The sequence below is a fragment of the Bos grunniens genome, chromosome 18 (assembly GCF_055505025.1).
Source record: "Bos grunniens cultivar Pamir isolate PY7600 chromosome 18, Bosgru_T2T1.0, whole genome shotgun sequence".
Lineage (NCBI taxonomy): Eukaryota > Metazoa > Chordata > Mammalia > Artiodactyla > Bovidae > Bos > Bos grunniens.
Genome location: NC_141182.1, coordinates 55,137,005 through 55,161,469, shown reverse-complemented (window position 1 = coordinate 55,161,469; position 24,465 = coordinate 55,137,005). Strand labels below are relative to the sequence as shown.

The 24,465-nt window shown below is 45.3% G+C and overlaps 1 protein-coding gene across 6 annotated transcripts; it reads right to left on the bottom strand.

Moving 5' to 3' along the window:
• On the bottom strand, positions 1-24,380 carry ELSPBP1 (epididymal sperm binding protein 1). 6 transcript variants are annotated; one of them, XM_086349679.1, is made up of 7 exons: positions 23,712-24,380; positions 11,378-11,466; positions 6,254-6,391; positions 3,985-4,131; positions 3,471-3,629; positions 2,167-2,331; positions 1-417 (listed from the first exon to the last, which is right to left on the bottom strand). In XM_086349679.1, exons 2-6 carry the CDS (start codon positions 11,445-11,447, stop codon positions 2,174-2,176), a joined length of 672 nt encoding a protein of 223 aa, XP_086205805.1. In that variant the 5' UTR covers positions 11,448-11,466; positions 23,712-24,380; the 3' UTR covers positions 1-417; positions 2,167-2,173. The 6 variants fall into 6 exon arrangements, with proteins under 6 accessions (XP_086205805.1, XP_086205806.1, XP_086205807.1 ...); XM_086349680.1 differs by lacking the exon at positions 23,712-24,380 and adding an exon at positions 23,108-23,439; XM_086349681.1 differs by lacking the exon at positions 23,712-24,380 and adding an exon at positions 23,108-23,435 and having other exon boundaries at positions 6,254-6,327.
• Positions 24,381-24,465: the final 85 nt, after the last annotated feature.

Here is a 24,465-nt window from a genome sequence, read left to right as displayed (position 1 = left end):
TTGATGTACTAATTTATTTATTAATGATTTAATAAGTACCTACAAATGCTCCACCCAAGTCTGTAACTTCCCAGAAAGAGATAGCAGGCTGCAATTATCTCCTAGAATCCCTGGGCTGAGAATCTGATCTCTGCACCATACGACTCACCAGCGTTTCCTTCCCCACACTTTTGGATCCCTCACCATATCTGTCGTTCTAGGAAGCGGAAAAGGCAGCCCCAGAGTTAATGTGGGGCTCCCTTTTGGTGGTTAGACCACATTTTCCCTCTGTTCTTCACAAAGGACCGAGTGATGAAGCAAGACGGTGAACAGGTTCTTCCTAAAGGCGATTATCTAAGCTTGAAAGATTTGATGAAAAAGATGAAGCAGGTTCCAGACTTAATATGTCAGCCTTCCACTGGAGACGTGTCTCCTTCCCTTGAAAAGAAAATCAAAAGCCAGTGTTCAGGTAACAGGTACACACTGACTCAAATGTAACATGAGTTAAAAAGTGACTTCATGTTGATTTTTAAGATTCAGTTGGGAATAAAATGACGCAGCTGAGCCAAGAGCAGTTAGATACCTGCTGCCCCTCACCTGGCTCATGGGATCAAGTCAGTGAATAATAAGCACCTCAACCTCACCTGTGCTGTAATATGTTCGGTAGGAGCAGGACTTGCAAGGAGATGGTTCTGTTCTTTTTGTTTGTTTATTTTGTTTGCTTGTTTTTGGTTGTTTGGGGCACGGCATGTAGGGATCTTAGTTCCCCGAGCAGGGATCTAACCTGTGCCCCCTGTAGTGGAAGCATGGAGTTCTAACCACTGGACCGCCAGGGGAGTCCCGAGATAGTTCTTCTCTGATGGTTACAAATTTGAGGCTGGAGACTAAAAATGTTCTTAGACTTAGCCACAGATTGGGGACCACTGTGGGTTTGTTTTTTTTTTTTTTTAGTATTCACCCTGTTAAGATGGGGGCTTCTCAGGTGGTGTAGTGGCAAAGAATCCACCTGCCAATGCAGGAGACGCAGGAGACATAGGTTCCATCCCTGGGTTGGGAAGATCCCCTGGAGAAGGAAATGGCAACCCACTTCAGTATTCTTGCTGGGAAATCCCATGGACAGAGGAGCCTGGCAGGCTACAGTTCACGGGGTCTCAAAGAGTCAGACACGACTTAGTGACTAAAAAAAATATCAACAACTGTTAAGATGGTAGAGTCCCAAACCGACTTCTTCGCCTTTCCTCTGTACGTGGAAGATAATTTTCACCATCAAACTAAATTTCAGGAAGAGTCACGGATTTTGGTTCTATAACCCACATGCAATTGCAAGGATAAATACTGCTGGAATCACCAGGATGGTCACATATCTGACGAGAGGGCTTCTGTTTACTTTCAGATTCCAGAATTACAATGTGACAAAGTCAGTGCAGGAGGTCCAGAGAGAATTTTTATAGGCTTTAGAATATGGAAGCTGGAAGGGAAAGAATAGAAAAAAGGAAGGATGAAGTGGGTCCCATGGAGACAGTTGATGATGTATGGGCTGAGGTTGGGGAGAGGGTGAGAGGTGAACCTAAGCTTTTCCCTGGTTAGCTACTCAGTGAAGCAGGTACGGGATCAACAACAAGGTTTCTGGGGACGTGTGTGTGTGTGTGTGTGTGTGTGTGTGTCCTCAGTCACAAAGTCATGTCTGACTCTTTGCAACCCCAGGGAGCATAGTCCACCAGGCTCCTCTGTCCATGAGATTTCCCAGGCAAGCATACTGGAGTGGGTTGCCACTTCCTTCTCCAGGGGATCTTCCCAACCCAGGGATTGAACCTGTGTCTCCTGCATTGGCAGGGGGATTCCTTACTGCTGAGTCATCAGGGGGACCAGAGAGGTCTTGGTTATCTCTTTTCAAGTTTGTCCTTTCATTTAAAGTCTCAACTCAAGAAATTCCACTTTCTGAATTTTTCACACCCAAATCCTCCCAGACCTAAATTTTGGAATGACACCTTTCTGGTTCTGAAATCATTCGCTCACCTCCTCACCCTGCTCCTCTGCTTTTCAGAGACATCCTGATTTCTTCTTGTCTTCTACTTTGGGAGGTTGTCCCAGCCTCCCCCACCCCCGCTAACTTCACCTTTTCTCTGAGAAATAGAACTCGTCTTACTGGAAAACTCAGCAAATCATGCTGGAAGGAAAAGAGCTCACCTTTGCATCAGCAGTACACCCAAGTGTGGTCCCGGTCATAGTTGTAAGAGGTTGCACACCATAAAAGGTTCTCCTTTGATCCTTTATTGGTGCAGTTAAAATAATTCTTGTTTTTGTAGTTGAACGGGAAGTGGCAAGGGAAGCCAGGAACCAATGAGGAAATTCCTAGGGAGGAAGTGGAGATAAGACAGGGGTTACTCCTGTGTCTTTACATCACAGTGAGGCTTCATCCTCACTTAAGCTTGTGTTGTCTGAGCTCCTGCCGAAGGGGTGATGTGTTGTTGTTGTTTAGTCGTTAAGTTGTGTCAGACTCTTTTGCAACCCCGTGGACTGTAGCCCACCAGGCTGTTCTGTCCAATGGATTATCCAGGCAAGAATACTGGAGTGGGTTGCCATTTCCTGTCCCCTGAGACAGGGGACTTTCCTGTCTCAGGGCTGGAATCTGAATCTCCTGGGACCCCTGCATTGGCAGGCGGATTCTTTACCACTGCGCCACCTGGGAAGCCCAATTTGTTCAAGAGAGAGTCCAGTCATCTCTATCTGGTAGACAAGATAAACCCAAAGGTTTGGTTGTTTTTAGATGTTAATGGATTTTGTATCTAATTTAGCAATCTTGCTTCAGCTTGGCATTCTTTTCTTCATTGACTATGTACAATCGACCCTCAGTAGTCACAGGTTCTCTGAGGATTCAATATTCCACTCGAGGAATGCATTATCTAGTTGGTGAATCTGTGGCTCCAGAACCCACAAATACTGAGGTTGGGAAGATGAGCTGGAGAAAGGATAGGCTACCCACTCCAGTATCTTGCCTGGAGGATTCTATGGACAGAGGAGCCTGGCAGGCTACAGTCCATGGGGTCGCAAAGAGTCGGACACGACTGAGCGGCTTTCACTTTCAACTCTTCTACACCATTTTATATAAAGGACTTGAGCATCCATGGATGCTTCTTACAAGTCCTTTGAACTGGCTTCACCGTCTTTCCAGTTTCATTAGTAACAGATTTTTCAAAACCTTATCATATAGCATACTTGTTATTTGAGTGTTGGATATTTAATATTTTGCAAATTTTATACTGGCCCGTTTCTCTTGGATCTTAAGGAGACCACATTTTTGCCTGTGGCATTATGGCATTCTTTATGCTATTTGTTCATCAGATCTCTGAGGGCGGGAATCTGCATATTCATCATCATAGCCCCAGTGCTCAGCTCAGGGTCCGGCACACAGTAGGGCTGGGATAGACATTTGTTGAGTGAATGAATGAAGGACTCCACCCGTGCCCACCCAATCCCCTTCCCCATAGTACTGGTGTCGGCACAAAGACTCCACTTCCCGTCCTTATCCATGTTCTCCGTGGTTGGACACCAGAGCTTGCTGTTTTCATCCTCAAGGCATTCAGAGACCACATTATTTCTGTACATGGCAGGGAAGATGCAGGGCTTGCTGAAAGAGTTTCCCCCGTACTCTGAAAATAATGATGGAAACGAACATAATTAGAGCCTTATGTTCCCAGGTGGTGCTAGTGGTTAAAAGAAAAGAAAAGAAAAGAAAACAACCCGCCTGCCAATGCAGGAGACATAAGAGATTCGAATTCAGTCCCTGGGTCGGGAAGACCCCTTGGAGGAGGGCATGGCAACCCACTCCAGTATTCTTGCCTGGAGAATCCCATGGACAGAGGAGCCAGGCGGGCCATAGCTCACGAGGTGACAAGGAGTCTGAGCGCGCGTGCTCACCGCCCGGTCCCCACGCCCTCGCGAGAATCATTGCTGGCCGCCGTCCCCACCCCCAGCGAACACACCCTCCTTGTTGCAGCGCCTCACCGTTGGTTTCACAGTATTTCCACTGCTGCTTCTCATCAAAGCTGGAAGTGACTGAGCACCACTGCCTTCCAAATAAACTGCCATCCGTGATGCAGCCATTGTGGGGCTTTCCCCGGTAGATGAAGGGGAAGACACACCGTGGATAGTCTGTGTAGAAAGACGTCCATGAGTGCTGTGACATTTCTCTGGTCATTCATTTTTGGCTGCAAGACTCACAAGACCTTAGTTTCCCAACCAGGGATCGAACCTGTGCCCCCTGCATTGGAAGAGCGGAGTCCTAATCATTGGACCACCGGGGAAGTCCCTGGGGACCTCTTTTCCAGATCTAAAAAATACATATATCTACTTGTAATTTCCTAATTCAGTTTCAACCGGTTGATCCTGATTTGCTTGAACTGCAGAGGACTTTGCAACAGAGGCAGTGCAGGCTCAACTTGTCTTTAGTCACTTCGCTTTATTGTGCTCTGCAGAGATTTCGGTTTTCACAGGTTGAAGGTGTGTGGCAACCCTGCCTTGAACCAGTCTGTTGGCGCCAATTCCCCAATAGCACTGGCTCACTGTGTGTCCCTGTGTTACATTTCGGTAATTCTCCCAATATTCCACACTTTGAAATTATTATTGTATTTGTTATGGTGGATCAGTGATTTCTTTTTTTCTTTTTATTACATAGGCTTAGTTGCTCTGAGGCATGTGGGATATTCCAGGACCAGGGATCAAACCCATGTCTCCTGCATTAGCAGGCGGATTCTTTACCACTGAGCCACCAGGGATTGGGTTAATCAATGATCTTTGATGTGGTGAATGCAATTGTTTTGAGGCACCATTAAATACATAACCTATGGATAAGAAGTTGCTTCTAATGGACAAGAAAAGAAAGTGTTTTCCTGAGATGAAAACTACTCCTGGTGAAGATGCTGTGAAGAGTGTTGGCATCACAACAAAAGATACAGGATACTATATGCAGTTAGTTGATAAAGCATCAGCAGGGTTTGAGAGGGCTGACTCCACTTTTGAAAGACGTTCTACTGTAGGTAACATGCTGTCAAACAGCACTGCAGGATGCAGAGAAATTGTTCACGAAAGGGTGCGTCAATAGATACCGCAAACCTCTTTGTTGTCTTGTTTTAAGAAATTGTGTCACCCCAACCTTCAGCACCCACTACTCTGATCAGCCAGCAACCATCAACATCAAGGTAAGACCCTCCACCAGCAAAAAGATTGCATCTCACCGAAGATTCAGAGGATGGTTAGCATTTTTGAGCAATGAGAGAGTTTTTAAATTAATAGTATGTAATTATTTTAAAGACATATAATGCCATTGCATTTAGACTGCAGTACAGTGTGACATATCTTTTATATGTCCTGGGAAAGCAAAACATTCATATGACTCACCTTATTGCAATATTTGCAATGTTTCCCTACCGGTAACTGTATGTTGGTTTTCTGTGTCTGTGAGTCTGTTTCTATTTTTTTATTTTTTTTTATTTTTTATTTTTTTACGAGATTTTACAGGCACTAATCTTTGGATGAAGGTTTTATTAGCTCTTACTTTAAATATATCATCTGTATTTGCGTGTGTGTGTTAGTCGCTCAGTCATGTCTTTGCGACCCCATGGACTGTAGCCCGCCAGTTTCCTCTGTCCATGGGATTTCCCAGGCAGGAATACTGGAGTGGGTTGCCATTTCCTTCTCCAGGTGTTTCTATTTTATAAATAAGTCCATTTGTATCATTTTCTAGATGCCACTTATAAATGCCACCATGAGATATTTGTCTTTCTCTGATTTACTTAGTGCGATAATCTCTAGGTCCATCCACGTTGCTGCAAACGGCATTATTTCATTCCTTTTAATGACGGAGTAATATTCCATTGTGTGCATGTGCGTGTGCGTGTGCGTGTGCATGTGTGTGTGTATCTCACATCATCTTTAACCATTCATTTGTTGATGGACATTTAGTCTGCTTTCATATCTTGGAAAGCACTACTTTTAACACCATTATCTTTTTCTTTTTTGGCCATGTCACATGGCTTGTGGAATCTTAGTTTCCTGACCAAGGATTGAACCTGGGCCCCAGGCAGTGAAAGTGCTGAGTCCTAACCACTAGACTGCGGGGAAACTCCTCACTCTATGATCCTTAGCGTTATTACCCATTATTAACACTCAGTGTTTGGTCTGCCAAAAAAAAGGTCATATTACCCACGCCTCCGCATTCTCTTTGGTAGCCCATCCTCTGAAGGCGCCTGCTGACGGATCACGTGGTACCACTCACCTTCTGTCAGGCAGTGCTTCCACCGTCCATCGTAGATGGCTCTGGTCGAACACCAGGGGGATAAGCTGTTGGCTCTGGTGCAAGAGAAGTAAGTAGAACCCTTGTAGGTGAAGGGAAAGATGCATGAATCTTTCTTATCTGAAGGACAGAGGGACAAGTAGGGGATTAGTCCCAAAGAAGGAGCCAAGGATGAGACTTTGTCTGCTTTATATGATGGCCTGAAGTCTGCAGTATAGTCTTTGCATCTAATTTCCTAACGACATACAAGAACATTTCCAGCTTATGTTTGGACCCAGAGTAGTAGGGATGAGTTTCATAAACAATAAAGGCAACCAAGATATATTATGTCTCCAAACCAGCATGGCTATTGTAAATGGCATACAAGACACTTTTGGTGACGGGATTCCCTGGGGGTCCAGTAGGTAAGACTTCATGTTCCCATGCAGGGGATGTGGGTTCACTGGGGTGGGGCTTCGATCCTTAGTTGGGGAGCTAAGATCTCACATGCCTGGCAGCCAAAAAAAAAAAAAATATATATATATATATATATATATAACAGTCAATATTGTAATATATTCAATAAAGACTTTTAAAAAAATGGTCCATGTCAAAAAATCTTTGAAAAAAGTTTGGTAAATTGCAAGATTCCATCAGGTTATGAAAAGACACACATGAAATAATTTTGAATCACAGACTAAAAAACCATTTCGTTTTCCAATGCTTTTTCAATCCTCCTGATGACATAAAAGAAAAAGCTTCAATTTAATGCTAGTATTTCCTACAATATCTCTAATACTTAATAATCTCCCTTTTTAACAAAAAAAAAAAAAGAGAGAGAGAGAGAGAGCAGAACTCGGGCTCAAAACCCTTTTAGGACAATAGTATCTAGTAGAATTTAATAATGGGCTTTTGCTCTCATAGTGTTTATTTTTATTGGTACTTCCTATTTATGGCAAGTAGCAGTGCTTTTATAGATTACAGGGCTGATGCTAACAATTCATTTAAAATAAATGTATTCAGGAAGAGGAAGCACATTGAAAGAAAAATGGTGAGTGCAGAATATTCTTGATGGCATGCGGGTGGTGGCAGGTATGGAGGGGGTGACCTTGAATGAGTAAAGTTTTGGAAACACAACTCTTGACCTTTCTATCCTTCTGTACCAAGATGGGGACTTTATCTTTTACACCAGGTATCCTCAGAACCTAGAAGAGGGACTGGATCATAGCAGATGCTCAAAAAATAACTGACAGAATAAAATAAACTTGGGAAACACCATGTGAAATAGTGTTAAACAGGTTTCTTCAGTGATGGGATTCATCACAGAAGTCCATATGCAAATGAGGATTGAATTAACAAGAGTGAAATAGAGTATACTGAGTTGTCCTTTTTATTTTTTTCCCCATGAGTCAATAGTGCTGGCGATGAGTGGTCCCTGAAACACATCTTAAGAAATGCTGTTCTGGGACTTCCCTGGCGGTCCAGTAGTTAAGACTCCGCCATCTAACATGGGGGGTGCGGGCTCGATCCCTGGTAGGGAAGTTAAGAGCCCACATGCCTCGAGGCCAAAAAAAAGAAAAAGAAACATAAAGCAGAAACAATATTGTAACAAATTCAATAAAGATTTTAAAATGATCCACATCAAAAAAAAAAAAACAACAAAAACCCACACCTTAGAAAAAGGAAACGCTGTGCGAACCCAATTCTTCATTTCATGGAGAAGGAAAAGAGGGCCCATACAAGGAGTGATTTAAAGTTAATACCTTTTTCTTTTTTTTTTTTTTTTTTTTGATAGTAGAGTGACAATGGGTTTCCCTGGTGGCTCAGTGGTAAGGAATCCACCTGCTAATGCAGGAGACATGGGTTTGATCCCTGCTCTGGTAAGATTCCCTGGAGAAGGAAATGGCAATCCGCTCTAGTATTCTTGTTTGGGAAATACCATGGACAGAGGACCCTGGCAGGCTACAGTCCATGAGGTCACAAAGAGTCGAACCCAACTTAGCGACTGAATAACAACAATTAGAGTGAGGACTTGGATTTTTTTCAGCAGGATCAGAACGGCCCTTGCTTTCACTTTGCCGTCTCCTCCACATTCCTCTTTCCCTCCCTCAAAGATATAACGATGGGTTACTATGAGTAAGATGCTCTGATAGGTTATGTGTGTGCACACACATAAATGCATGCATGTGTGTGCATATATGTACATGCCTGTCTTCCTCCATGTGTGTGCATGTGTGTTAGCTCATGTTACAAAGATGGTGAGGCAAAACTTCCATATATTTGCCAAACCCAGCTTCCTTCTCTTTCTGAGCTCATAGCTAGAATCCATTTTGCTGTCTCTCTCTCTTTAAAGAATTTTTGATGTGGACCATGTTTTTTAAAGTCTTTATTGAATTTGTTATTGTATTGCTTCTGTTTTATGTTTTGTTTTTTTGGCTGAAAAGCATGTGGGATCTTAGCACCCCGATCAGGGATCAAACCCATACCCCCAGCACTGGAAGGCGAAGTCTTAACCACCAGACTACTGGAGAAGGGTCTGCAGTTTCTCTTATAGTTAGGTGGGGCCATGGACTAAGTTATGACTCATAAAATGTGGATTAAAATGATGTTATCATTTCCTGGCTCAACAAAAAAATTTCCAATCAACCCTCCACACTTCTTTGTTTCTCTGTCTGCCAGCTGGGCATAGAATGGTGGATCTCAATGGAGAAGGGGCAATTATGACCTCCCCCCCCTCCAGGGGACATCACATTTCTGGTTGTTACAAGAGGGAGAGGGAGGAACTGGTAGCTGTGTTACTGATATCTACCGGGTAGAAGCCAAGGATATTGGTAACCGTCTTTTTAAAATGTGTCATTGTCTGTGCTGTGTGTTTATTGCTATGCACGGGGGAGCCTGGTGGGCTGCCGTCTATGGGGTCGCACAGAGTCGGACACAACTGAAGTGACTTAGCAGCAGCATGGGCTTTCTCTAGTTGTGGCGAGTGGAGACCACCTTCTAGGTGTGGTGCATGGGCTTCTCATCACGGTGGCTTCTCTTGTTGCAGAACATGGGCTCTAGGGTGCAAGCGCTTCAGTAGTTGTGGTGTAAACGGGCTTAGTTGTTGCCTGGCATGTGGAATCTTCCCGGACTAGGAATTGAACCTGTGTCCCCTGCACCGGTAGGTGGATTCTTAACCACTGCACCACGGTAAGGATGTTGTTGTTTAGTTGCTAAGTCTTGTCCGACTCTTTGCGACCCCATGGACTGTAGCCCGGCAGGCTCCTCTGTCCATGGGATTCTCCAGGCAAGAATACTGGAGTGGGTTGTCATTCCCTTCTCCAGGGGATCTTCCCCACCCAGGGATTGAACCCGCGTCTCTTCCATGGCAGGCAGATACTACTTAACAAAAGTTAACTGTCGTCATCATTAATGACTGTCCTCACCCAGGAACACCCCTGAGTATACAGGATGCTGCTGGTGGTGGGGAGGGCAGGCTGGTACCCCGTGTACATAGAATTAAGTTTATCCTTGGGAGCTGTTAGCAAAAATCAACACTAATAGATACTATTAGCCATCTGTAAAGTAGTCCAGCAGATGGTCTAATCTTCTTAACTGGGTTAAAACCCTCCATAATCCGAGACTTGCTGACCTCTCTGTTCTCACTCTGCGATTAACATTCCCTTGACCTTCCTCCATGTTCTTTGTCTTTGGAGTTTTGCTCATGTCCTTCATCCTGCCCAGAACAACTTTGCTCACGGCTACTCATTCATCAAGACCTGGTTCAGCCTGGATTAATACGCTTGCTTGCTCTTATAATACACTGGGCCAATCTTTGTACATGTACTTACCATTTTTAAAAAACTTTTAATTTTACATTGGAGTATATCCAACTAACAGTATTGTGGTAGATTCAGGTGGACAGCAAAGAAACTCAGACATACATATACATGTATCCATTCTCCCCCAAACTCCCCTGCCATCCAGGCCACCCACATACCATTGGGCCGAGTTCCCTGTGCTCTGCAGTAGGTCCTTGTGGGTGGTGCATCTTAAATACAGCAGTGTCATACTCACCAGTTTTTAAGATAATATTATCAGTTTATGTCTCTCGCACTTCCATTCATCGTAAACACTCTGAGTGTAGGGTGTGGGTTTTGTTTACTGTTATGTTTCTGGATCAAAGCACAAATCCAGGCACTTCGGAGTCACTCAACCTATATGTATTGAAAGGACTTCCCTGGTGGTCCAGTGGCTAAGATTCCATGCTCCCAGTGCAAGGGGTCCAGGGTTCGATCCCTGCTGGGAAACTAGAGCCCACAGGCTGCAATTAAGAGTTCACTTGCTATAATTAAAAGATCCCGAGTGCTGTGACTAAGATCTGTTGCAGCCAAATAAATATAAAAATATGTATTGAATAAATTAATCTATAGACATGTGCATGTGGGGTCTTCCTGGACCAGGAGTTGAACCTGTGTCTCCTGCATTGGCAGGCAGATTCTTTACCACTGAGCCAAAAAGGAAGCCCCACAATTTTTTTTTGTAATGAGTATAAAGGGAATTTCCAAGTAAGGGATTCTGAGCTTTCAGTGTACTGGAATTATAGAGCCCCCTCTTTATATTAAAATATTTATATCCGCCTTACCATGTGCTGATTCCCCTGGTGGCTCAGATGGTAAAGATCTGCCTGCAATGCAGGAGGCCGGGTTTGATCCCTGGATCGGGAAGATCCCCTGAAGAAGGAAATGGCAACCCACTCCAGCATTCTTGCCTGGGAAATCCCGTGGATGGAGGAGCCTGGTGGGCTACAGTCCATGGGGTCACAAAGAGTCGGACATGACTGAGCAACTTCACTAACCTGTGCTGAATCTGTGAAAGATGCTTGCGTCTGTTATTTTCTTTAGGCTTCAACATCGTCCCATGAGGTAAATGCCATTATTCCTCTTTCAAGGCTGAGGACTGACTTCAGAGAGGTTACAGGGCATGACCAAGGTCACACAGAGAAAAAGCGGCAGATCCAGGGGCCACACCCCACGTCGGTCTGAGATTTCTACTAGGCTATCTTCTCCCTACTTGGATCCAGTCATCTTTACTTCATTTATTCTTTCCAGGTCCCAAACCCTCCCCATTGCTTCCCAGTATACTCACTTCCAGTTGTTCCATAGGAGTAGAGGAGGAAGGCCATCCACCCCAGCAGGTAACTGGGCCATCCATTCATCTCGGCTGGCTTCTTCTTTCTGGATTGAAGGAAGACAAAAATTTGGCTCCCATGGGTTTCCTTCCTCTTCCACTAACTCCCAGGTTTGATGTCACGCAGGCTATTTTCTTTCTATCCCCAAGGGGTAAGAAAAAAATAGCTTATTCTTACAAAGTGAAAAGTGAAAGTGTTAGTCATTCAGTCGTGTCCAACTCTTTGTGATCCCATAAACTGTAGCCCACCAGGCTCTTCCATCCATGGGATTCTCCAGGCAAGAATACTGGAGTGGGTAGCCATTCCCTTCTCCAGGGGATCTTCCCAACCCAGGGATTGGACCCAGGTCTCCCACACTGCAGGCAGACATATACATATATATATATTCTGTCGTTATAGAGGGGAGCATGTGATGGAAAGATGAAGCACTTGTTGAGCACTTACTGTGTTCCAGGCTAGACGCTCAACATTCTTGCTGCCACTAGGTTCTCACGCACCACACCCATCTCCTCGGCTGGCTATTAAAAGTACCTGAACAATAAGCATTACTATCCTCGTCAATCATAATTTCTCCTGGCTCTGGTTGCCTCTATGGCATTTCCTCAATGACATATAAATAGGCCATTCTCAGCAGAAACGACAATGCCAGTCTTAGCCTTGGCGGTCTGGGTTTCCTTTGCGGCTCAGCTACTATTGCCTTGTCTACTACTGGCTCCCAGTTACTGAGTGCCTCTTGTATGCTGATGTTCTAGGATTTGTATCCACTTTACTCCTTCTAGCAAGCAGAAGAGCTGGCATGGTGATCATCTCCATTTTGCAGAAGGAAACTGGAATTTGGGAGGTTGCATAACTTATCCAAAGACCACAGATGGTAAGTGACAGATAGCAGGTTCAACTGCTGTCAGTATTCCTCCCAGTCTCTTGAGTTATTCCCCTAAGAGTAAAGTTTTGCTCTTCCCATCTCCTCCCTACATCCTATCAGTCATCAAACCCAGGTGATTGTACTTTTTGAATAGCTCCTGTATCCACCCCTCTCTCTCTGTCCCTACCGTTACTGATTAAAGTCCGGGCTTTACTGTCTCTCCCCTAAACGCTTCTTGTTTTCCCCTTGATGATACATTGGCCTCCAGTCTCTCCTGGTCTGGTATACAAGGCTGCTGAATCGAATTCCCCTGATGACTTTACAATTAACTCCTCTATTCAAACTTTATTCCATTTTCCCCCCCATTTTCCACCTCTGTACCCTCCTCAGATTTGAGGAGTGACAAAAAAAGGGGAGACTGAAAGCGAGCGATCCCCAGACAGGCTCTTCTCTGTAGTAGACCCCTTCACATTCCCGAAGAACTTCTCAGTCTCCTGAACATCTCTTGAGTTTCAGAAAGTCTGGCTTGATGGTTTCGATCAGAGGATGAGAACATGTGGTAACAAAGAACAGCAGTCGGGTGGGAGGACAGAGGCTGTGATAAAGACTAACCAGCAAAGCTAGTTCTGACTGTGAGGTCAGGAAGTCTCTTCATAAAATGACATGAAAACTGAGACCCGGAGGAAGAGAACAATGAGTAGCCATGAGCGGAGCCGGGCTACGTGTCTGCGGCTCATCTAGGCAGAGACAGCAGGATGTGACAAAAAGCTTAAGATGGAAAAGAGCTGGATGCATTCAAAGAACAAGATGAGCTGGAACTATATCACTCCAGCGGGATATAGTGGTGTCACTAGATACTACTCATATCTTTGGCTATGAATGCTTGGTGAGGTGAATAGAGTGGACCCTGCAAAGCCTTCCTTGTTTTCTAAATGCAAGTTTGGGACGTCTCTGGTGGCGCAGTGGCTAAGACCCTATGCTCCCAATGCAGAGGAGGATCCAGGTTCAATCCCTGGTCAGGGAAGTAGATCCCATATGCCTCAATTAAGTGTTCACTTGCAGCAACTAAAGATGCCGTGGAGCAACTAAGACCTAATACAGCCGAGTAAATAAATAAATACATATTTTTAAAAGATGCAACTGGAGGGCTTCCCTGTTGACTCAGTGGTAAAAAGAATCTGCCTACCAACGAAAGAGCAACAAGTTCAATTCCTGGTCCGGGAAGATCTCACAGGCCTCGGAGCAAATAAGCCCCTGCCCCACAACTATTGAGCCTGTGCTCGAGAGCTGGGGAGTTGCAGCTACTGAGGCCATATGCCCTGGAGCCTGTGCTTCGCAAGAAGAGAAGCCACTGCAATGAGAAGCCTGCGCACTGCAACCAGAGAGTAGACCCTGCTCGTTTCAAACAGAGAAAGCCCACACAGCAACAAAGACCCAGCCAAAATAAAATAAGTCAAATTATTTTAAAAATGCAACTGAAAGCCACTGGAGGGATTAAAGTGGGGACTAGCAGCAGTCATTAATTCAGAGTTCTCCACCACGCTTATCATAACATTCACAGTCCATATCAAGCCCTCCCCTCAAAGCTCATTCCTTATCTCTTCTCCTTTGATCTATTCAGACTACACTAGTCTTTTTTGCTGTTTCTTACATAAACTAGCCGAGCTTGCTTATGCTTCAGGGTCTTGCTCTTCTCTTCCCCTGGGTGCTCCACCCCCAACCCCCACTCAGACCAGAGATTTGCATGGGACACCAGACGTGTGTGTCATAAAGGATTTTCGTGCAGACTCGAGTTGATATGGACTGCCATTCTGGAAGATTAATGAACCTACTTGGATCAAGTCGTGGATATTAATAGAAAATAAGTTGGGGGTGGTTCAAGGCAAGGAATGGGCTATAAAGTGAGTCTTAATAGCTGAACGTCTGGAACATTCAGGTTAGGGCCAAGCGATTCCTCAAGCGCCTGCACGCTCAAACGTGCTGGAGGTCACTTTGTCCCGGGCCATGGGGTGGTTGGGGCTGGCATCCTGCCTCTGTCACCACACTGTTGGCTGGTAGGAACGCGAGCTGCTGGGGTCTTGCAGTCAACCTGCAGTCCGGCTTGGGTGCAGTTTTCCCAGTCATCAAGTGAGGGAGAAAAAAACCCACCACAAGACCTTATGATAAGAGCCATAGATGTTGGAAAGTACTTTGCAAATGATGGAGGGTGTACAAGCTAGATAATAACTAGATAGTCCCCTTTGTGCTAGGTAATCCCCTTTGTGAATAAGGGGGAGAGACAGATTTGAACCACTTCTTCTAAACTCTTCACCACCTACAATTTCATGCTTATATCTCCGATATCTGTACCTTCATTAATTCATTCACCTCAAGTTTTCCTTTCAAACCCCCTTCCCAATATTAAAATTTAATCATTTTTGGCCTATATACTAAGATATCCCCAAAGGCAGAATGTGGAATGCTGTTAAAGGCCTGAACTTGGTTTGAAAGCTTTGCCTCTTAGAACCTTTACGATGTTAAGAAAGTTATTCATCGTGTTTATGCACCAGATCTTCTTCATCCATTCATCTGTGAGTGGACATTTAGGTTGCTTCTATTTCCTGGTTATTGTAAATACACATGGCTGATTCACTTCATTGTGTAGCAGAGCTAACACAGCACTGTGAAGCAACTGTACCCCAATAAAGTAAAAGAGAAAGCTATTCAGGGCTCTGGGTCTCAGTTCTTCATCTGTAAAATGGAGACAATGATGGTAATTGCTGCTGCCTCCAAAAGTCAGGGTGAGGTAGTTAGTAGATGCTAATACCCAGATACTCATCATCGCCAAAGATATCCACGCCCTAATCCCCAGAACCCGTGAATATGTCGCAGTGGAGATTTCGATTACGTTAAGGATCGTCAGATGGGGAGATTACCCTGGATGATCTGGGTGGGCTCAGAGTAAGCATAAGAGTCCTTATAAGAGAGAGGCAGGGACCTCTCTGGTGGGGCAGGGGATAAGAATCTGCCTGCCAAGGCAGGGGACGTAGGTTCGATCCCTGGTCCGGGAAGATTCCACGGCACGTGGAGCAACTAAGGCTGTGCACCACAACTGCTGAGCCCACACTCTAGAGTCAAGAGTACTGGCATGGAGAGCTGCAACTACCGAAGCCCACGTGTCTAGATCCCGTCCTCCGAAAGAAGAGAAGCCGCCGCAGTGAGAAGCCGGCGTACTGCAGCTAGAGAGTAGCCCCTGCTGACTGCAAGTAGAGAAAGCCCTCATAGAGCAATGAAGACCCAGTGCAGCCAACCATAAAGACGTTTTTCGTAAGGGAGGTAGGAGAGGCAGGAAATCAGATGGAACAGTGGAAGCAGGGGTTTGAGTGACATCAGGAAGGGGCCATGAACCGAGGAAAGCAGATCATCTTTATGGAGTTTGTTACAACATTGCTTCTGTTTTATGTTTTGGTTTTTTTGGCCCCCAGGCATGTGCAATCTTGTTTTCCCAGCCAGAGATCAAACCTGAACCCCCTGCATTGGAAGGCAAGATCTTAACCACCAGGGAAGTCCCACAGAGGGGCAAGTCTTTAGAAGCTGGAAAAGCTGGGAAATGGCTTCTCCCTTAGAACTTCCAGAAGGCACACAGCCCTGCCAACACCTTGATTACAGCCCAGCAAGTCTTCTGACCTACAGAGCGTAAGAGACTAGATCTGCGTTGTTTTCAGCTGGATAATTTTTTTTTTTTTTTTTACAGCAGCCCCAGAGAACTAATACAGACCCAAAAGGCTTTGAACAGCACCTGGCCCATAAAATGTGCTTAGTAAATATGAGTCGTTATCATTTTCATCATCACTGTCCCCATCTGAGTCAGTCATCCTGGAAGATGTCCAGAAAAGATAATTTCCAATCCTAGTCCTTCTCGTAAGCTGGCTTTGTGACACTGAGCATTTCACCTCTCATAATATCTGTTTTAACAACTGCTAAATATATTTATCATTGTGGCTTTGACAAAGGATGGTCCAGACGTGAATTCCAGCTTATCCAGGGGATCTTGGGTGTGATATGGGTAGTGATTGACATTCAGGGTCTTGGTCTATATATGGGACTACTGAAATCTACCCCATTGGGTTGTTTTCAGAATGAGATGAGACCACCTAAGCAGAATTCTTATTACATGATGGGAGCTCAATAAATAACAGAGGTCAACATGTGCTGAGCACTTGTGTGCAAAGCGTAACTTTGGGTGCTTTGTTTAATTAGCATTTAATTATCACAAAACCCTATGAGGTGGGACTTCCCTGGTGGTCCAGGGGTTAAGAATCCGCCTGCCAATGTAGGGGACACAGGTTTGACCCCTGGTCCAGGAAGATCCCACATCCCTTGGGTAACTAAGCCAGTGTACTACAGCTACTGAGCCCGAGCTCTAGGGCCCGTGCTCCACAATAAGAGAAGCCAGTGCAACAAGAAGCCCACGAACCGCAATGAAGAACAGCCCCCCGCTCGCCGCAATTAGAGAAAGCCCGAGTGCAGCAACAGCGACCTAGTGCAGCCAAAAATAAATAAATAAAAATTAATTGTAAAAAACTCTGTAAAAAACCCCAGGAGGCAGGAACTATTATTACTTTGTGTGATAGAAAAATAGGCAAGAAATATACGGTGACGGCCTATAAAGGTAGACGCAAAGCTCAAACCAGACAGCGCAAACAGGCTGTGATCCTCTTCATCGTTAAACCAACTGGGGATGAGTTTCTACAGAGCCAAGTTTCTCCTTGTCTTTTTTCTCTTTGGAAAATAGTTTATTAATTCATTATAGAGACAGATACATGATCAATGCCTTGGCTTAATACTAAAGAATATTATAATCATAAGGAGGGGACAAATGCTGGGAAAATAATTAAATAGTGCAGCAAAACTGCTGCTGCTACTGCTGCTAAGTCACCTCAGTCGTGTCCGACTCTGTGACCCCATAGACGGCAGCCCACCAGGCTGCCCCGTCCCTGGGATTCTCCAGGCAAGAACACTGGAGTGGGTTGCCATTTCCTAAATACAAACAAATAAATGAGCGGGTACCAATGACATTTGTCATGCATTCAGTTCAGTTCAGTTCAGTCGATCAGTTGTGTCCAACTCTTTGCAACCCCATGAATCGCAGCACACCAGGCTTCCCTGTCCATCTCCAACTCCCAGAGTTCACCCAGACTCACGTCCATCGAGTCAGTGATGCCATCCAGCCATCTCATCCTCTGTCGTTCCCTTCTCCTCCTGCCCCCAATCCCTCCCAGCATCAGAGTCTTTTCCAATGAATCAACTCTTCACATGAGGTCATGCATTAGGAAAAGGTTTTTAAATGAGACCCCAAAACACATAAGGCATCGATGGCAGATGACAAAGGGATTAATACTCTGTAAAAGGCCAATGGACTCTTTTCTAATAAAAATACTGCCACAAACCCACAAACCTAACCCTTTCAAATTGCCCAGAGCTCAAATCATATATAATTCCAGTGAGTGGTAACTTTCTTATCAACTGTGAGATAAGCTTATTACCAGTTTTATCACTTATCTCAGAGCCAAGTTTCTTGAAAGGATTCAATGGAACTTCGGACTTACTCGCTTAACTTCAAGGTACCATACTTGTGACTGTCACTAACCACTCTGCCTGGAGCCCAGAAAGACTGCCCAGCTTTGAACAGAAAGGAAACAAGTCTGAGAATGGAGTACCACCTAAGTTGGGTGAAGAAATGAGGATGCAAAGAGGAGCTTGCCCTAACCATCATGACTCTCTCCGTGCAGCTCAAAGCCTGACTTCAAAGCTATTACTTCAATCACACATTGAACTGTTTGTTCTTAATCTACACCTAGCTTCCTCTAACACCCTCTTATTTTTGACCTTATCAGCTGCCAAACCAACACACCTCAGACCTTTCAAATATTGTCAGCTTCTCCAACCTTACCATCCCTCCAAATTCTCTTGTGAATCTGGCTCTCGTTCCTCAAATAAGGGTCACATTTCATTAGGTTTGCTGGAGAAGCGTCAACTACAGGAGACCATAATGTTCAAAAACCTCTGGACTTTGTCTAATAGAAACGACTGGAAACAAGATGAATAGTGAAGGCGGGAGAACTGGTACAGTGAGTTCTGATTTGCCCACATGGACTAACCCCGCAATACTTTTAAATAGAATGAGTTGCACGTGTATGTAGTCCATGGGGTCGCTAAGAGTCGGACACGACTGAGCGACTTCCCTTTCACTTTTCACTTTCATGCAATGGAGAAGGAAATGGCAACCCACTCCAGTGTTCTTGCCTGGAGAATCCCAGGGACGGGGGAGCCTGGTGGGCTGCCGTCTCTGGGGTCACACAGAGTCAGACACGACTGAAGCAACTTAGCAGCAGCAGCAGCAGTTCTGCTATAAAAACACAGTATTAAGTGAAAAGTCCAAGTTCTAGACAAGAATGGACAGTGTATGTATGTAAAAACATCTGTATCCACTTTTTGATTCATTCAGATGTTCATTTACTCATTTGTTACACATTTGTTATGCATCCTCTATACGGTGTTATCAGCGACGTGGACAAGTGAAGTTCTGGCTCATATAAGGCTAATATTTTAGACTTCCCTGGTGGCACAGTGGATAAGAACCCACCTGCCAATGCAGGGGACACAGGTTCGATCCCTGGTCCAGGAAGATCCCACATACTGCAGAGCAATGAAGCCCAAGTGCCGCTACTACTGAGCCTGTGCGCTAGAAGCTCGGGTACTGAAGCCTGTGTGCCCTAGAGCCTGTTGCTCTGCAACAAGAGAAACCACCAAAAAGAGTAGTCCCCTCTCACTGGAACTAGAGAAATCCATGCAAAGCAGTACAGACCCAGAAAAGCCCATAATGTAAATACATATTTAATTTTTTTTAAGGCTAGTATTTTATTGGGATAGGGGAGAGAGGAGAAAGGAATAGAGGTTCCATCTGGGGTGATAAACAAGTCCTAGAACAAGATGGGAGTCATGGTTGCACAATATTGGGAATGTACTTAATGCCACTGACTGCTGCTGCTGCTAAGTCGCTTCAGTCGTGTCCGACTCTGTGCAACCCCATGGACTGCAGCCTACCAGGCTTCTCCGTCCATGGGATTCTCCAGGCAAGAACACTGGAGTGGGTTGCCATTTCCTTCTCCAATGCATGAAAGTGGAAAGTGAAAGTGAAGTCGCTCAGTTGTGTCTGACTCTTCGCGACCCCATGGACTGCAGCCTACCAGGCTCCTCCATCCATGGGATTTTCTGGGCAACACTTTAAATGGTCCATTTTAGGGAATTCACCAGATGTCCACACGGAGTGGTTAGGACTCCACCCTTTCACTCACAGGGCTGGGTTTGATCCCTGGTGGAGGAACTGAGATTCTCTCAAGCCATATGGCGCATCCAAAAAAAAAAAAAAAAAGTCCATTACAGGTTATGCGCAGTTTTACCACAATAAAAAAAAATCATCAACATCATTTCAGAATAAGTGCAGTGAAGACAATAAACAGGGGGCTGTGGTAGATGGTGCCTGACAGGTGTCTGCTTTAGGTGATCAGGGAGGTCCCCTCGGAGCACAGCCAAGGTCAGGTTGGAGTCAGCTACACAGTCGTGGGGAAGAGCATTCCAGGAGAGGGGACAGTAAGAGCAAAGACAGCAGGAGGGCTCTCCTGGGGAGCAGAAGGAGGTCCACACGGCCAGGCCACGCTGAGTGCCAAGGGAGGGAAAGGGCATCAGCCACTGAGGGCCTTGTTCTCCACGAGACACTGCAATTGTGTTTTGCATGGGCTTGGACTGCAAGGAGATCCAACCAGTCCATTCTGAAGGAGATCATCCCTGGGATTTCTTTGGAAGGAATGATGCTAAAGCTGAAACTCCACTACTTTGGCCACCTCATGCAAAGAGTTGATTCATTGGAAAAGACCCTGATGCTGGGAGGGATTGGGGGCAAGAGGAGAAGGGGACGACAGAGGATGAGATGGCTGGATGGCATCACTGATTTGATGGATGTAAGTCTCAGTGAACTCCGGGAGTTGGTGATGGACAGGGAGGCCTGGAGTGCTGCGATTCATGGGGTCGCAAGGAGTAGGACACAACTGAGCGACTGATCTGATCTCTGCACAGAAAATTCTCCTGAGTGGACACGTGAGAAAGCAGTTAATACTGGTCACCTCTGAGAAGTCGAAATGAACAACCCAGGGCACACATGGGACTTTTCCCAGGTAAACTGTTACCTTAGATGTGCATGGTACATCTACCACATACATGGTTTTCTTAATTTAAAACAAAAATTGTACATGTTGTATCTGTATGCATATACAATATGGTTATATACGTGCACGCACACACATGTACACATAATCTATGCTGTCAGTGCTTGTGCTCAGTCTTGTCTGACTCTGCGGCCCCATGACCTGCAACCTACGAGGCTCCTGTGTCCATAGGACTTCCCAGGCAAGAATACTGGAGTCGGTTGCCATGCCCTCCTCCAGGGGATCTTCCTGACCCAGGGATCAAACTCGCATCTCCTGTGTCTCCTGCATTGCAGGCAGACACATGATAGATATTTAAATACATTTACACAAACACATACATGTTGGATGTACATATATACTGCTGCTGCTAAGTCGCTTCAGTCGTGTCTGACCCTGTGTGACCCCGCAGATGGCAGCCCACCAGGCTCTCCCGTCCCTGGGATTCTCCAGGCAAGAACACTGGAGTGGGTTGTCATTTCCTTCTCCAATGCATGAAAGTGAAAAGTGAAAGTGAAGTCGCTCAGTCATGTTTGACTCTTTGAGACCCCATGGACTGCAGCCTACCAGGCTCCTCCATCCATGGGATTTTTCCAGGCAAGAGTACTGGAGTGGGGTGCCATTGCCTTCTCCATACATATATACACAGACACACAAATAATTAAGACTGGGAAAGAAAACATAGAAGAGCCTTTGCAGAAAAGCAAAACTACAAAATTACAAATTTAAAATGGCAAAATTTCAAATCTACATAGATAGCTGGCTTAAGGGTGGATTAACTTTATAAAGTGGCTCTTAGGGACCAAATTTACAGAACATCTATAGGGCAAAGCACAATGCCTGAGTCTTCCTCAGAGCCAGCATTTCATAGCGATTAGGAGACCGTGTGGACGCTTCACTGATCACTGGCAGAGTGACTCCAAGCAAGACCTGCTACAATTAGTTAACTAAGCAAACTTACTTTGGGAATATTTTATGATTTTCCTCTCTCTTTTCCTTTTTGTTATTTATTGTCTCCCAAACTTTTCAGAGAATGTTCAGTTCAGTTCAGTTGCTCAGTCGTGTCTGATTCTTTGCGACCCCATGAATCACAGCACACCAGGCTTCCCTGTCCATCACCAACTGGAATTCACCAAAACTCATGTGCATCGAGTTGGTGATGCCATCCAGCCACCTTATCCTCTGTCGTCCCCTTCTCCTCCTGCCCCCAATCCCTCCCAGCATCAGGGTCTTTTCCAATGAGTCAACACTTCACATGAGGTGGCCAAAGTATTGGAGTTTCAGCCTCAGCATCAGTCCTTCCAATGAACACCCAGGACTGGTCTCCTTTAGGATGGACTGGGTGGATCTCCTTGCAGTCCAAGGGACTCTCAAGGGTCTTCTCCAACACCACAGTTCAAAAGCATCAATTCTTCAGCGCTCAGCTCTCTTCACAGTCCAACTCTCACATCCATACATGACCACAGGAAAAACCATAGCCTTGACTAGACGGACCTTTGTTGGCAAAGTAATGTCTCTGCTTTTGCATATGCTATCTAGGTTGGTCATAACTTTCCTTCCAAGGAGTAAGCATCTTTTAATTTCATGGCTGCAATCACCATCAGAGAATGTTACTGTCTAGAAAATGCTTCCCCTATTTAATGATAGTCTGTATTCTTAATCTCTGTTCACCTGGTTCCATTCATCTATTTATCCATTTGTTCTTCCTTCAGTCCTTCTGTCCATCTATCCATCATCCATCCTTCCACCTATCTACCCATCCTTCCTCCCATCCATCCATACATCTGTCCTTCAATCCTTCCACCCATCTACCCATTATCCATCCTTCCAATCATCTCCCCATCTTTCCTTCCATCCATGCATCCTTCAGTTCTTCTGTCCATTATCCATCCTTCCATCTCCTCATCTTTTCTTCATCCATCCTTTGATCTATTCATTTAATAAGTATCCCACAACCCTACCATTTGTATTGTTTATTTGGAAACTACCAAAAGGAAGTGTACACCATTTTTGACTTCAGCAGTCAGATCTGAGACACCTGTATCTGTCACCCAAGGCAGAACACAAGAATAGCCACACCAGGTGTACTAAGGTGCTGAGTGGGAGGCCAGCGAACAGTCTAGCCTGCAGCCTCTGCTCTCTGGTTTTCTTAAGGCAAAAATATCACAGTGGAGCAACGAGAACAGAATGGCCCCCAACCGATCAGGGCTCAGAGCCCACCTCTTCCTTTTGTCTGCTGGGTAGCCTTGGAAAGGTCATCTCACCTCTCTGACTTCCAGTTTTCACCGTTCTCGTCTGTCAGGTGGAGATAGCTATGACAGCTATTGTGAGGATTAAGGGAGCTCGTGAGCATAAAGCCACTGGAGTACAGAGTACCTTCAAAATACCGAGCCCTTCAGCTCCTCAGCAGCAAATAACTCTGTGTCCGAAGCAAAACCTCTACGTAAGACTCCCTCACAAACACACACACCCCTCTTCTGTTATGGATTCAAGCTGCCTTTGGAGAGCGGAGAACAGGACCTCGGGAAGATCTCTCTGTGTCTCAGCTTCCTCCCTCATCAAACAGAAAGAGTGAACCTTACCTTAGAGGCGTGAATGCAAAGCTTCACAGAACCATGAAGCTATGCGTCCACCAGCAGGAACTCAGCAGGCAATCTGTCCGGGCTAGTTTCCTTTTCTTCCGTCTCTTTCCCCCAAAGTCAGGAGAAAGGCAGCCTTCCTTAGCACGACATTGTTCACACACTGTGATTTCACCCACTCCTGACCTGCCCTCAAGGCTCCCGCCCCCACTTTCTCTGGATTTTCATTTCCAGGGCTCTAGAGCCACGTAGTCCAATATGGTGGCCACGTGTGGCCCGTTAGCATTTGAAACGCGGCGAGTTCGAATCATCACAGGTTGTAAGCATAAAATACTGGACTCTGAAGATGCAGGGTGAAAAAAAATGTAAAGTATCTCATCAATATTATGTTGAGGACATGTTAAGGTAATATTTTAAATATATTATTTTTAAAATGGCTGTTTCTTCTTCTTATTTTTCTTATTATCAGTATGACCACCATGATACAAGTAGCTCACATCATATTTCTCCCAGTGGACAGCATTGCTCCAGACCCCTCCCTTCCTTGCTGTGGGGGCCCCCAGGTCCCAATCCCCACACCATCCCGGGTTTCTAGGTTGAGGTGTACCTTTAAGAGAGTTGTTTTCCGCCCTAGCTGTCTTCACGAGCCTTCTTTAAGGTTTTGCTTCCAAAATCGCTGGATTGTCTGGGGACTGGCCCGATTGTTTTGGCTCCAACCAGTCTGTAGGATGAGACTGCAGTTCCCCCAAGGAGAGTTCTCTGTAAGTGGTTACAATCAGGGGCAGTTTGGGTGGGATAATCCCATGGTTAATGATGTCCCAAGGGGATCTCATGCGTATCTATGAGGCTCATAAAATTCAGTCATGGATATAGTAATGGGGTCTTGCGGGGGCTGCGATCATAGACAAGAATATTAATGAACAGAAGAGGAAGAGTTCCTGGATATTGAGCTACAAGGAAGTGGACAGGTTTCAGCTGGATAATGAAGCTCCTAGAGCCTGAGAATTTTCTAGAATGAAGGGAAGTGTGTGTGTGTGTGTGTGTGTGTGTGTGTGTGTGCGTCCATGTGCCCTCAGTTGTGTCCGACGCTTTGCAACCCCATGGACTGTAGCCGCCAGGCTCCTCTGTCCATGGAATTTTCCAGGCAAGAATTCTGGAGTGGGTTGCCATTTCCTAGTCATGGGGATCTTTCCGACCCAGGGATCAAACCCAAGTGTTTTGCATCTCCTGCATTGGCAGGCAGATTCTTTACCACTAGCGCTGCCAGTAGTTTGGTTTTTTTACGAACAAGAAGAGAAAGCAACAATTACTATAACCGAGCTCAAGTTTGTACTGCTTGCTGCATAACTGACCAATTAACC

Excerpts from the sequence above, each read along its gene's own strand:
- ELSPBP1 (XM_086349679.1), bottom strand. The coding sequence starts at position 11,447 with ATGAATGGATGGCCCAGTTACCTGCTGGGGTGGATGGCCTTCCTCCTC. Across the intron at positions 6,392-11,377 it reads CTCCTATGGAACAACTGGAA|ATAAGAAAGATTCATGCATC; the intron begins GTGAGTATACTG and ends TCTGTCCTTCAG. Across the intron at positions 4,132-6,253 it reads GAAGCACTGCCTGACAGAAG|ACTATCCACGGTGTGTCTTC; the intron begins GTGAGTGGTACC and ends CTTTCTACACAG.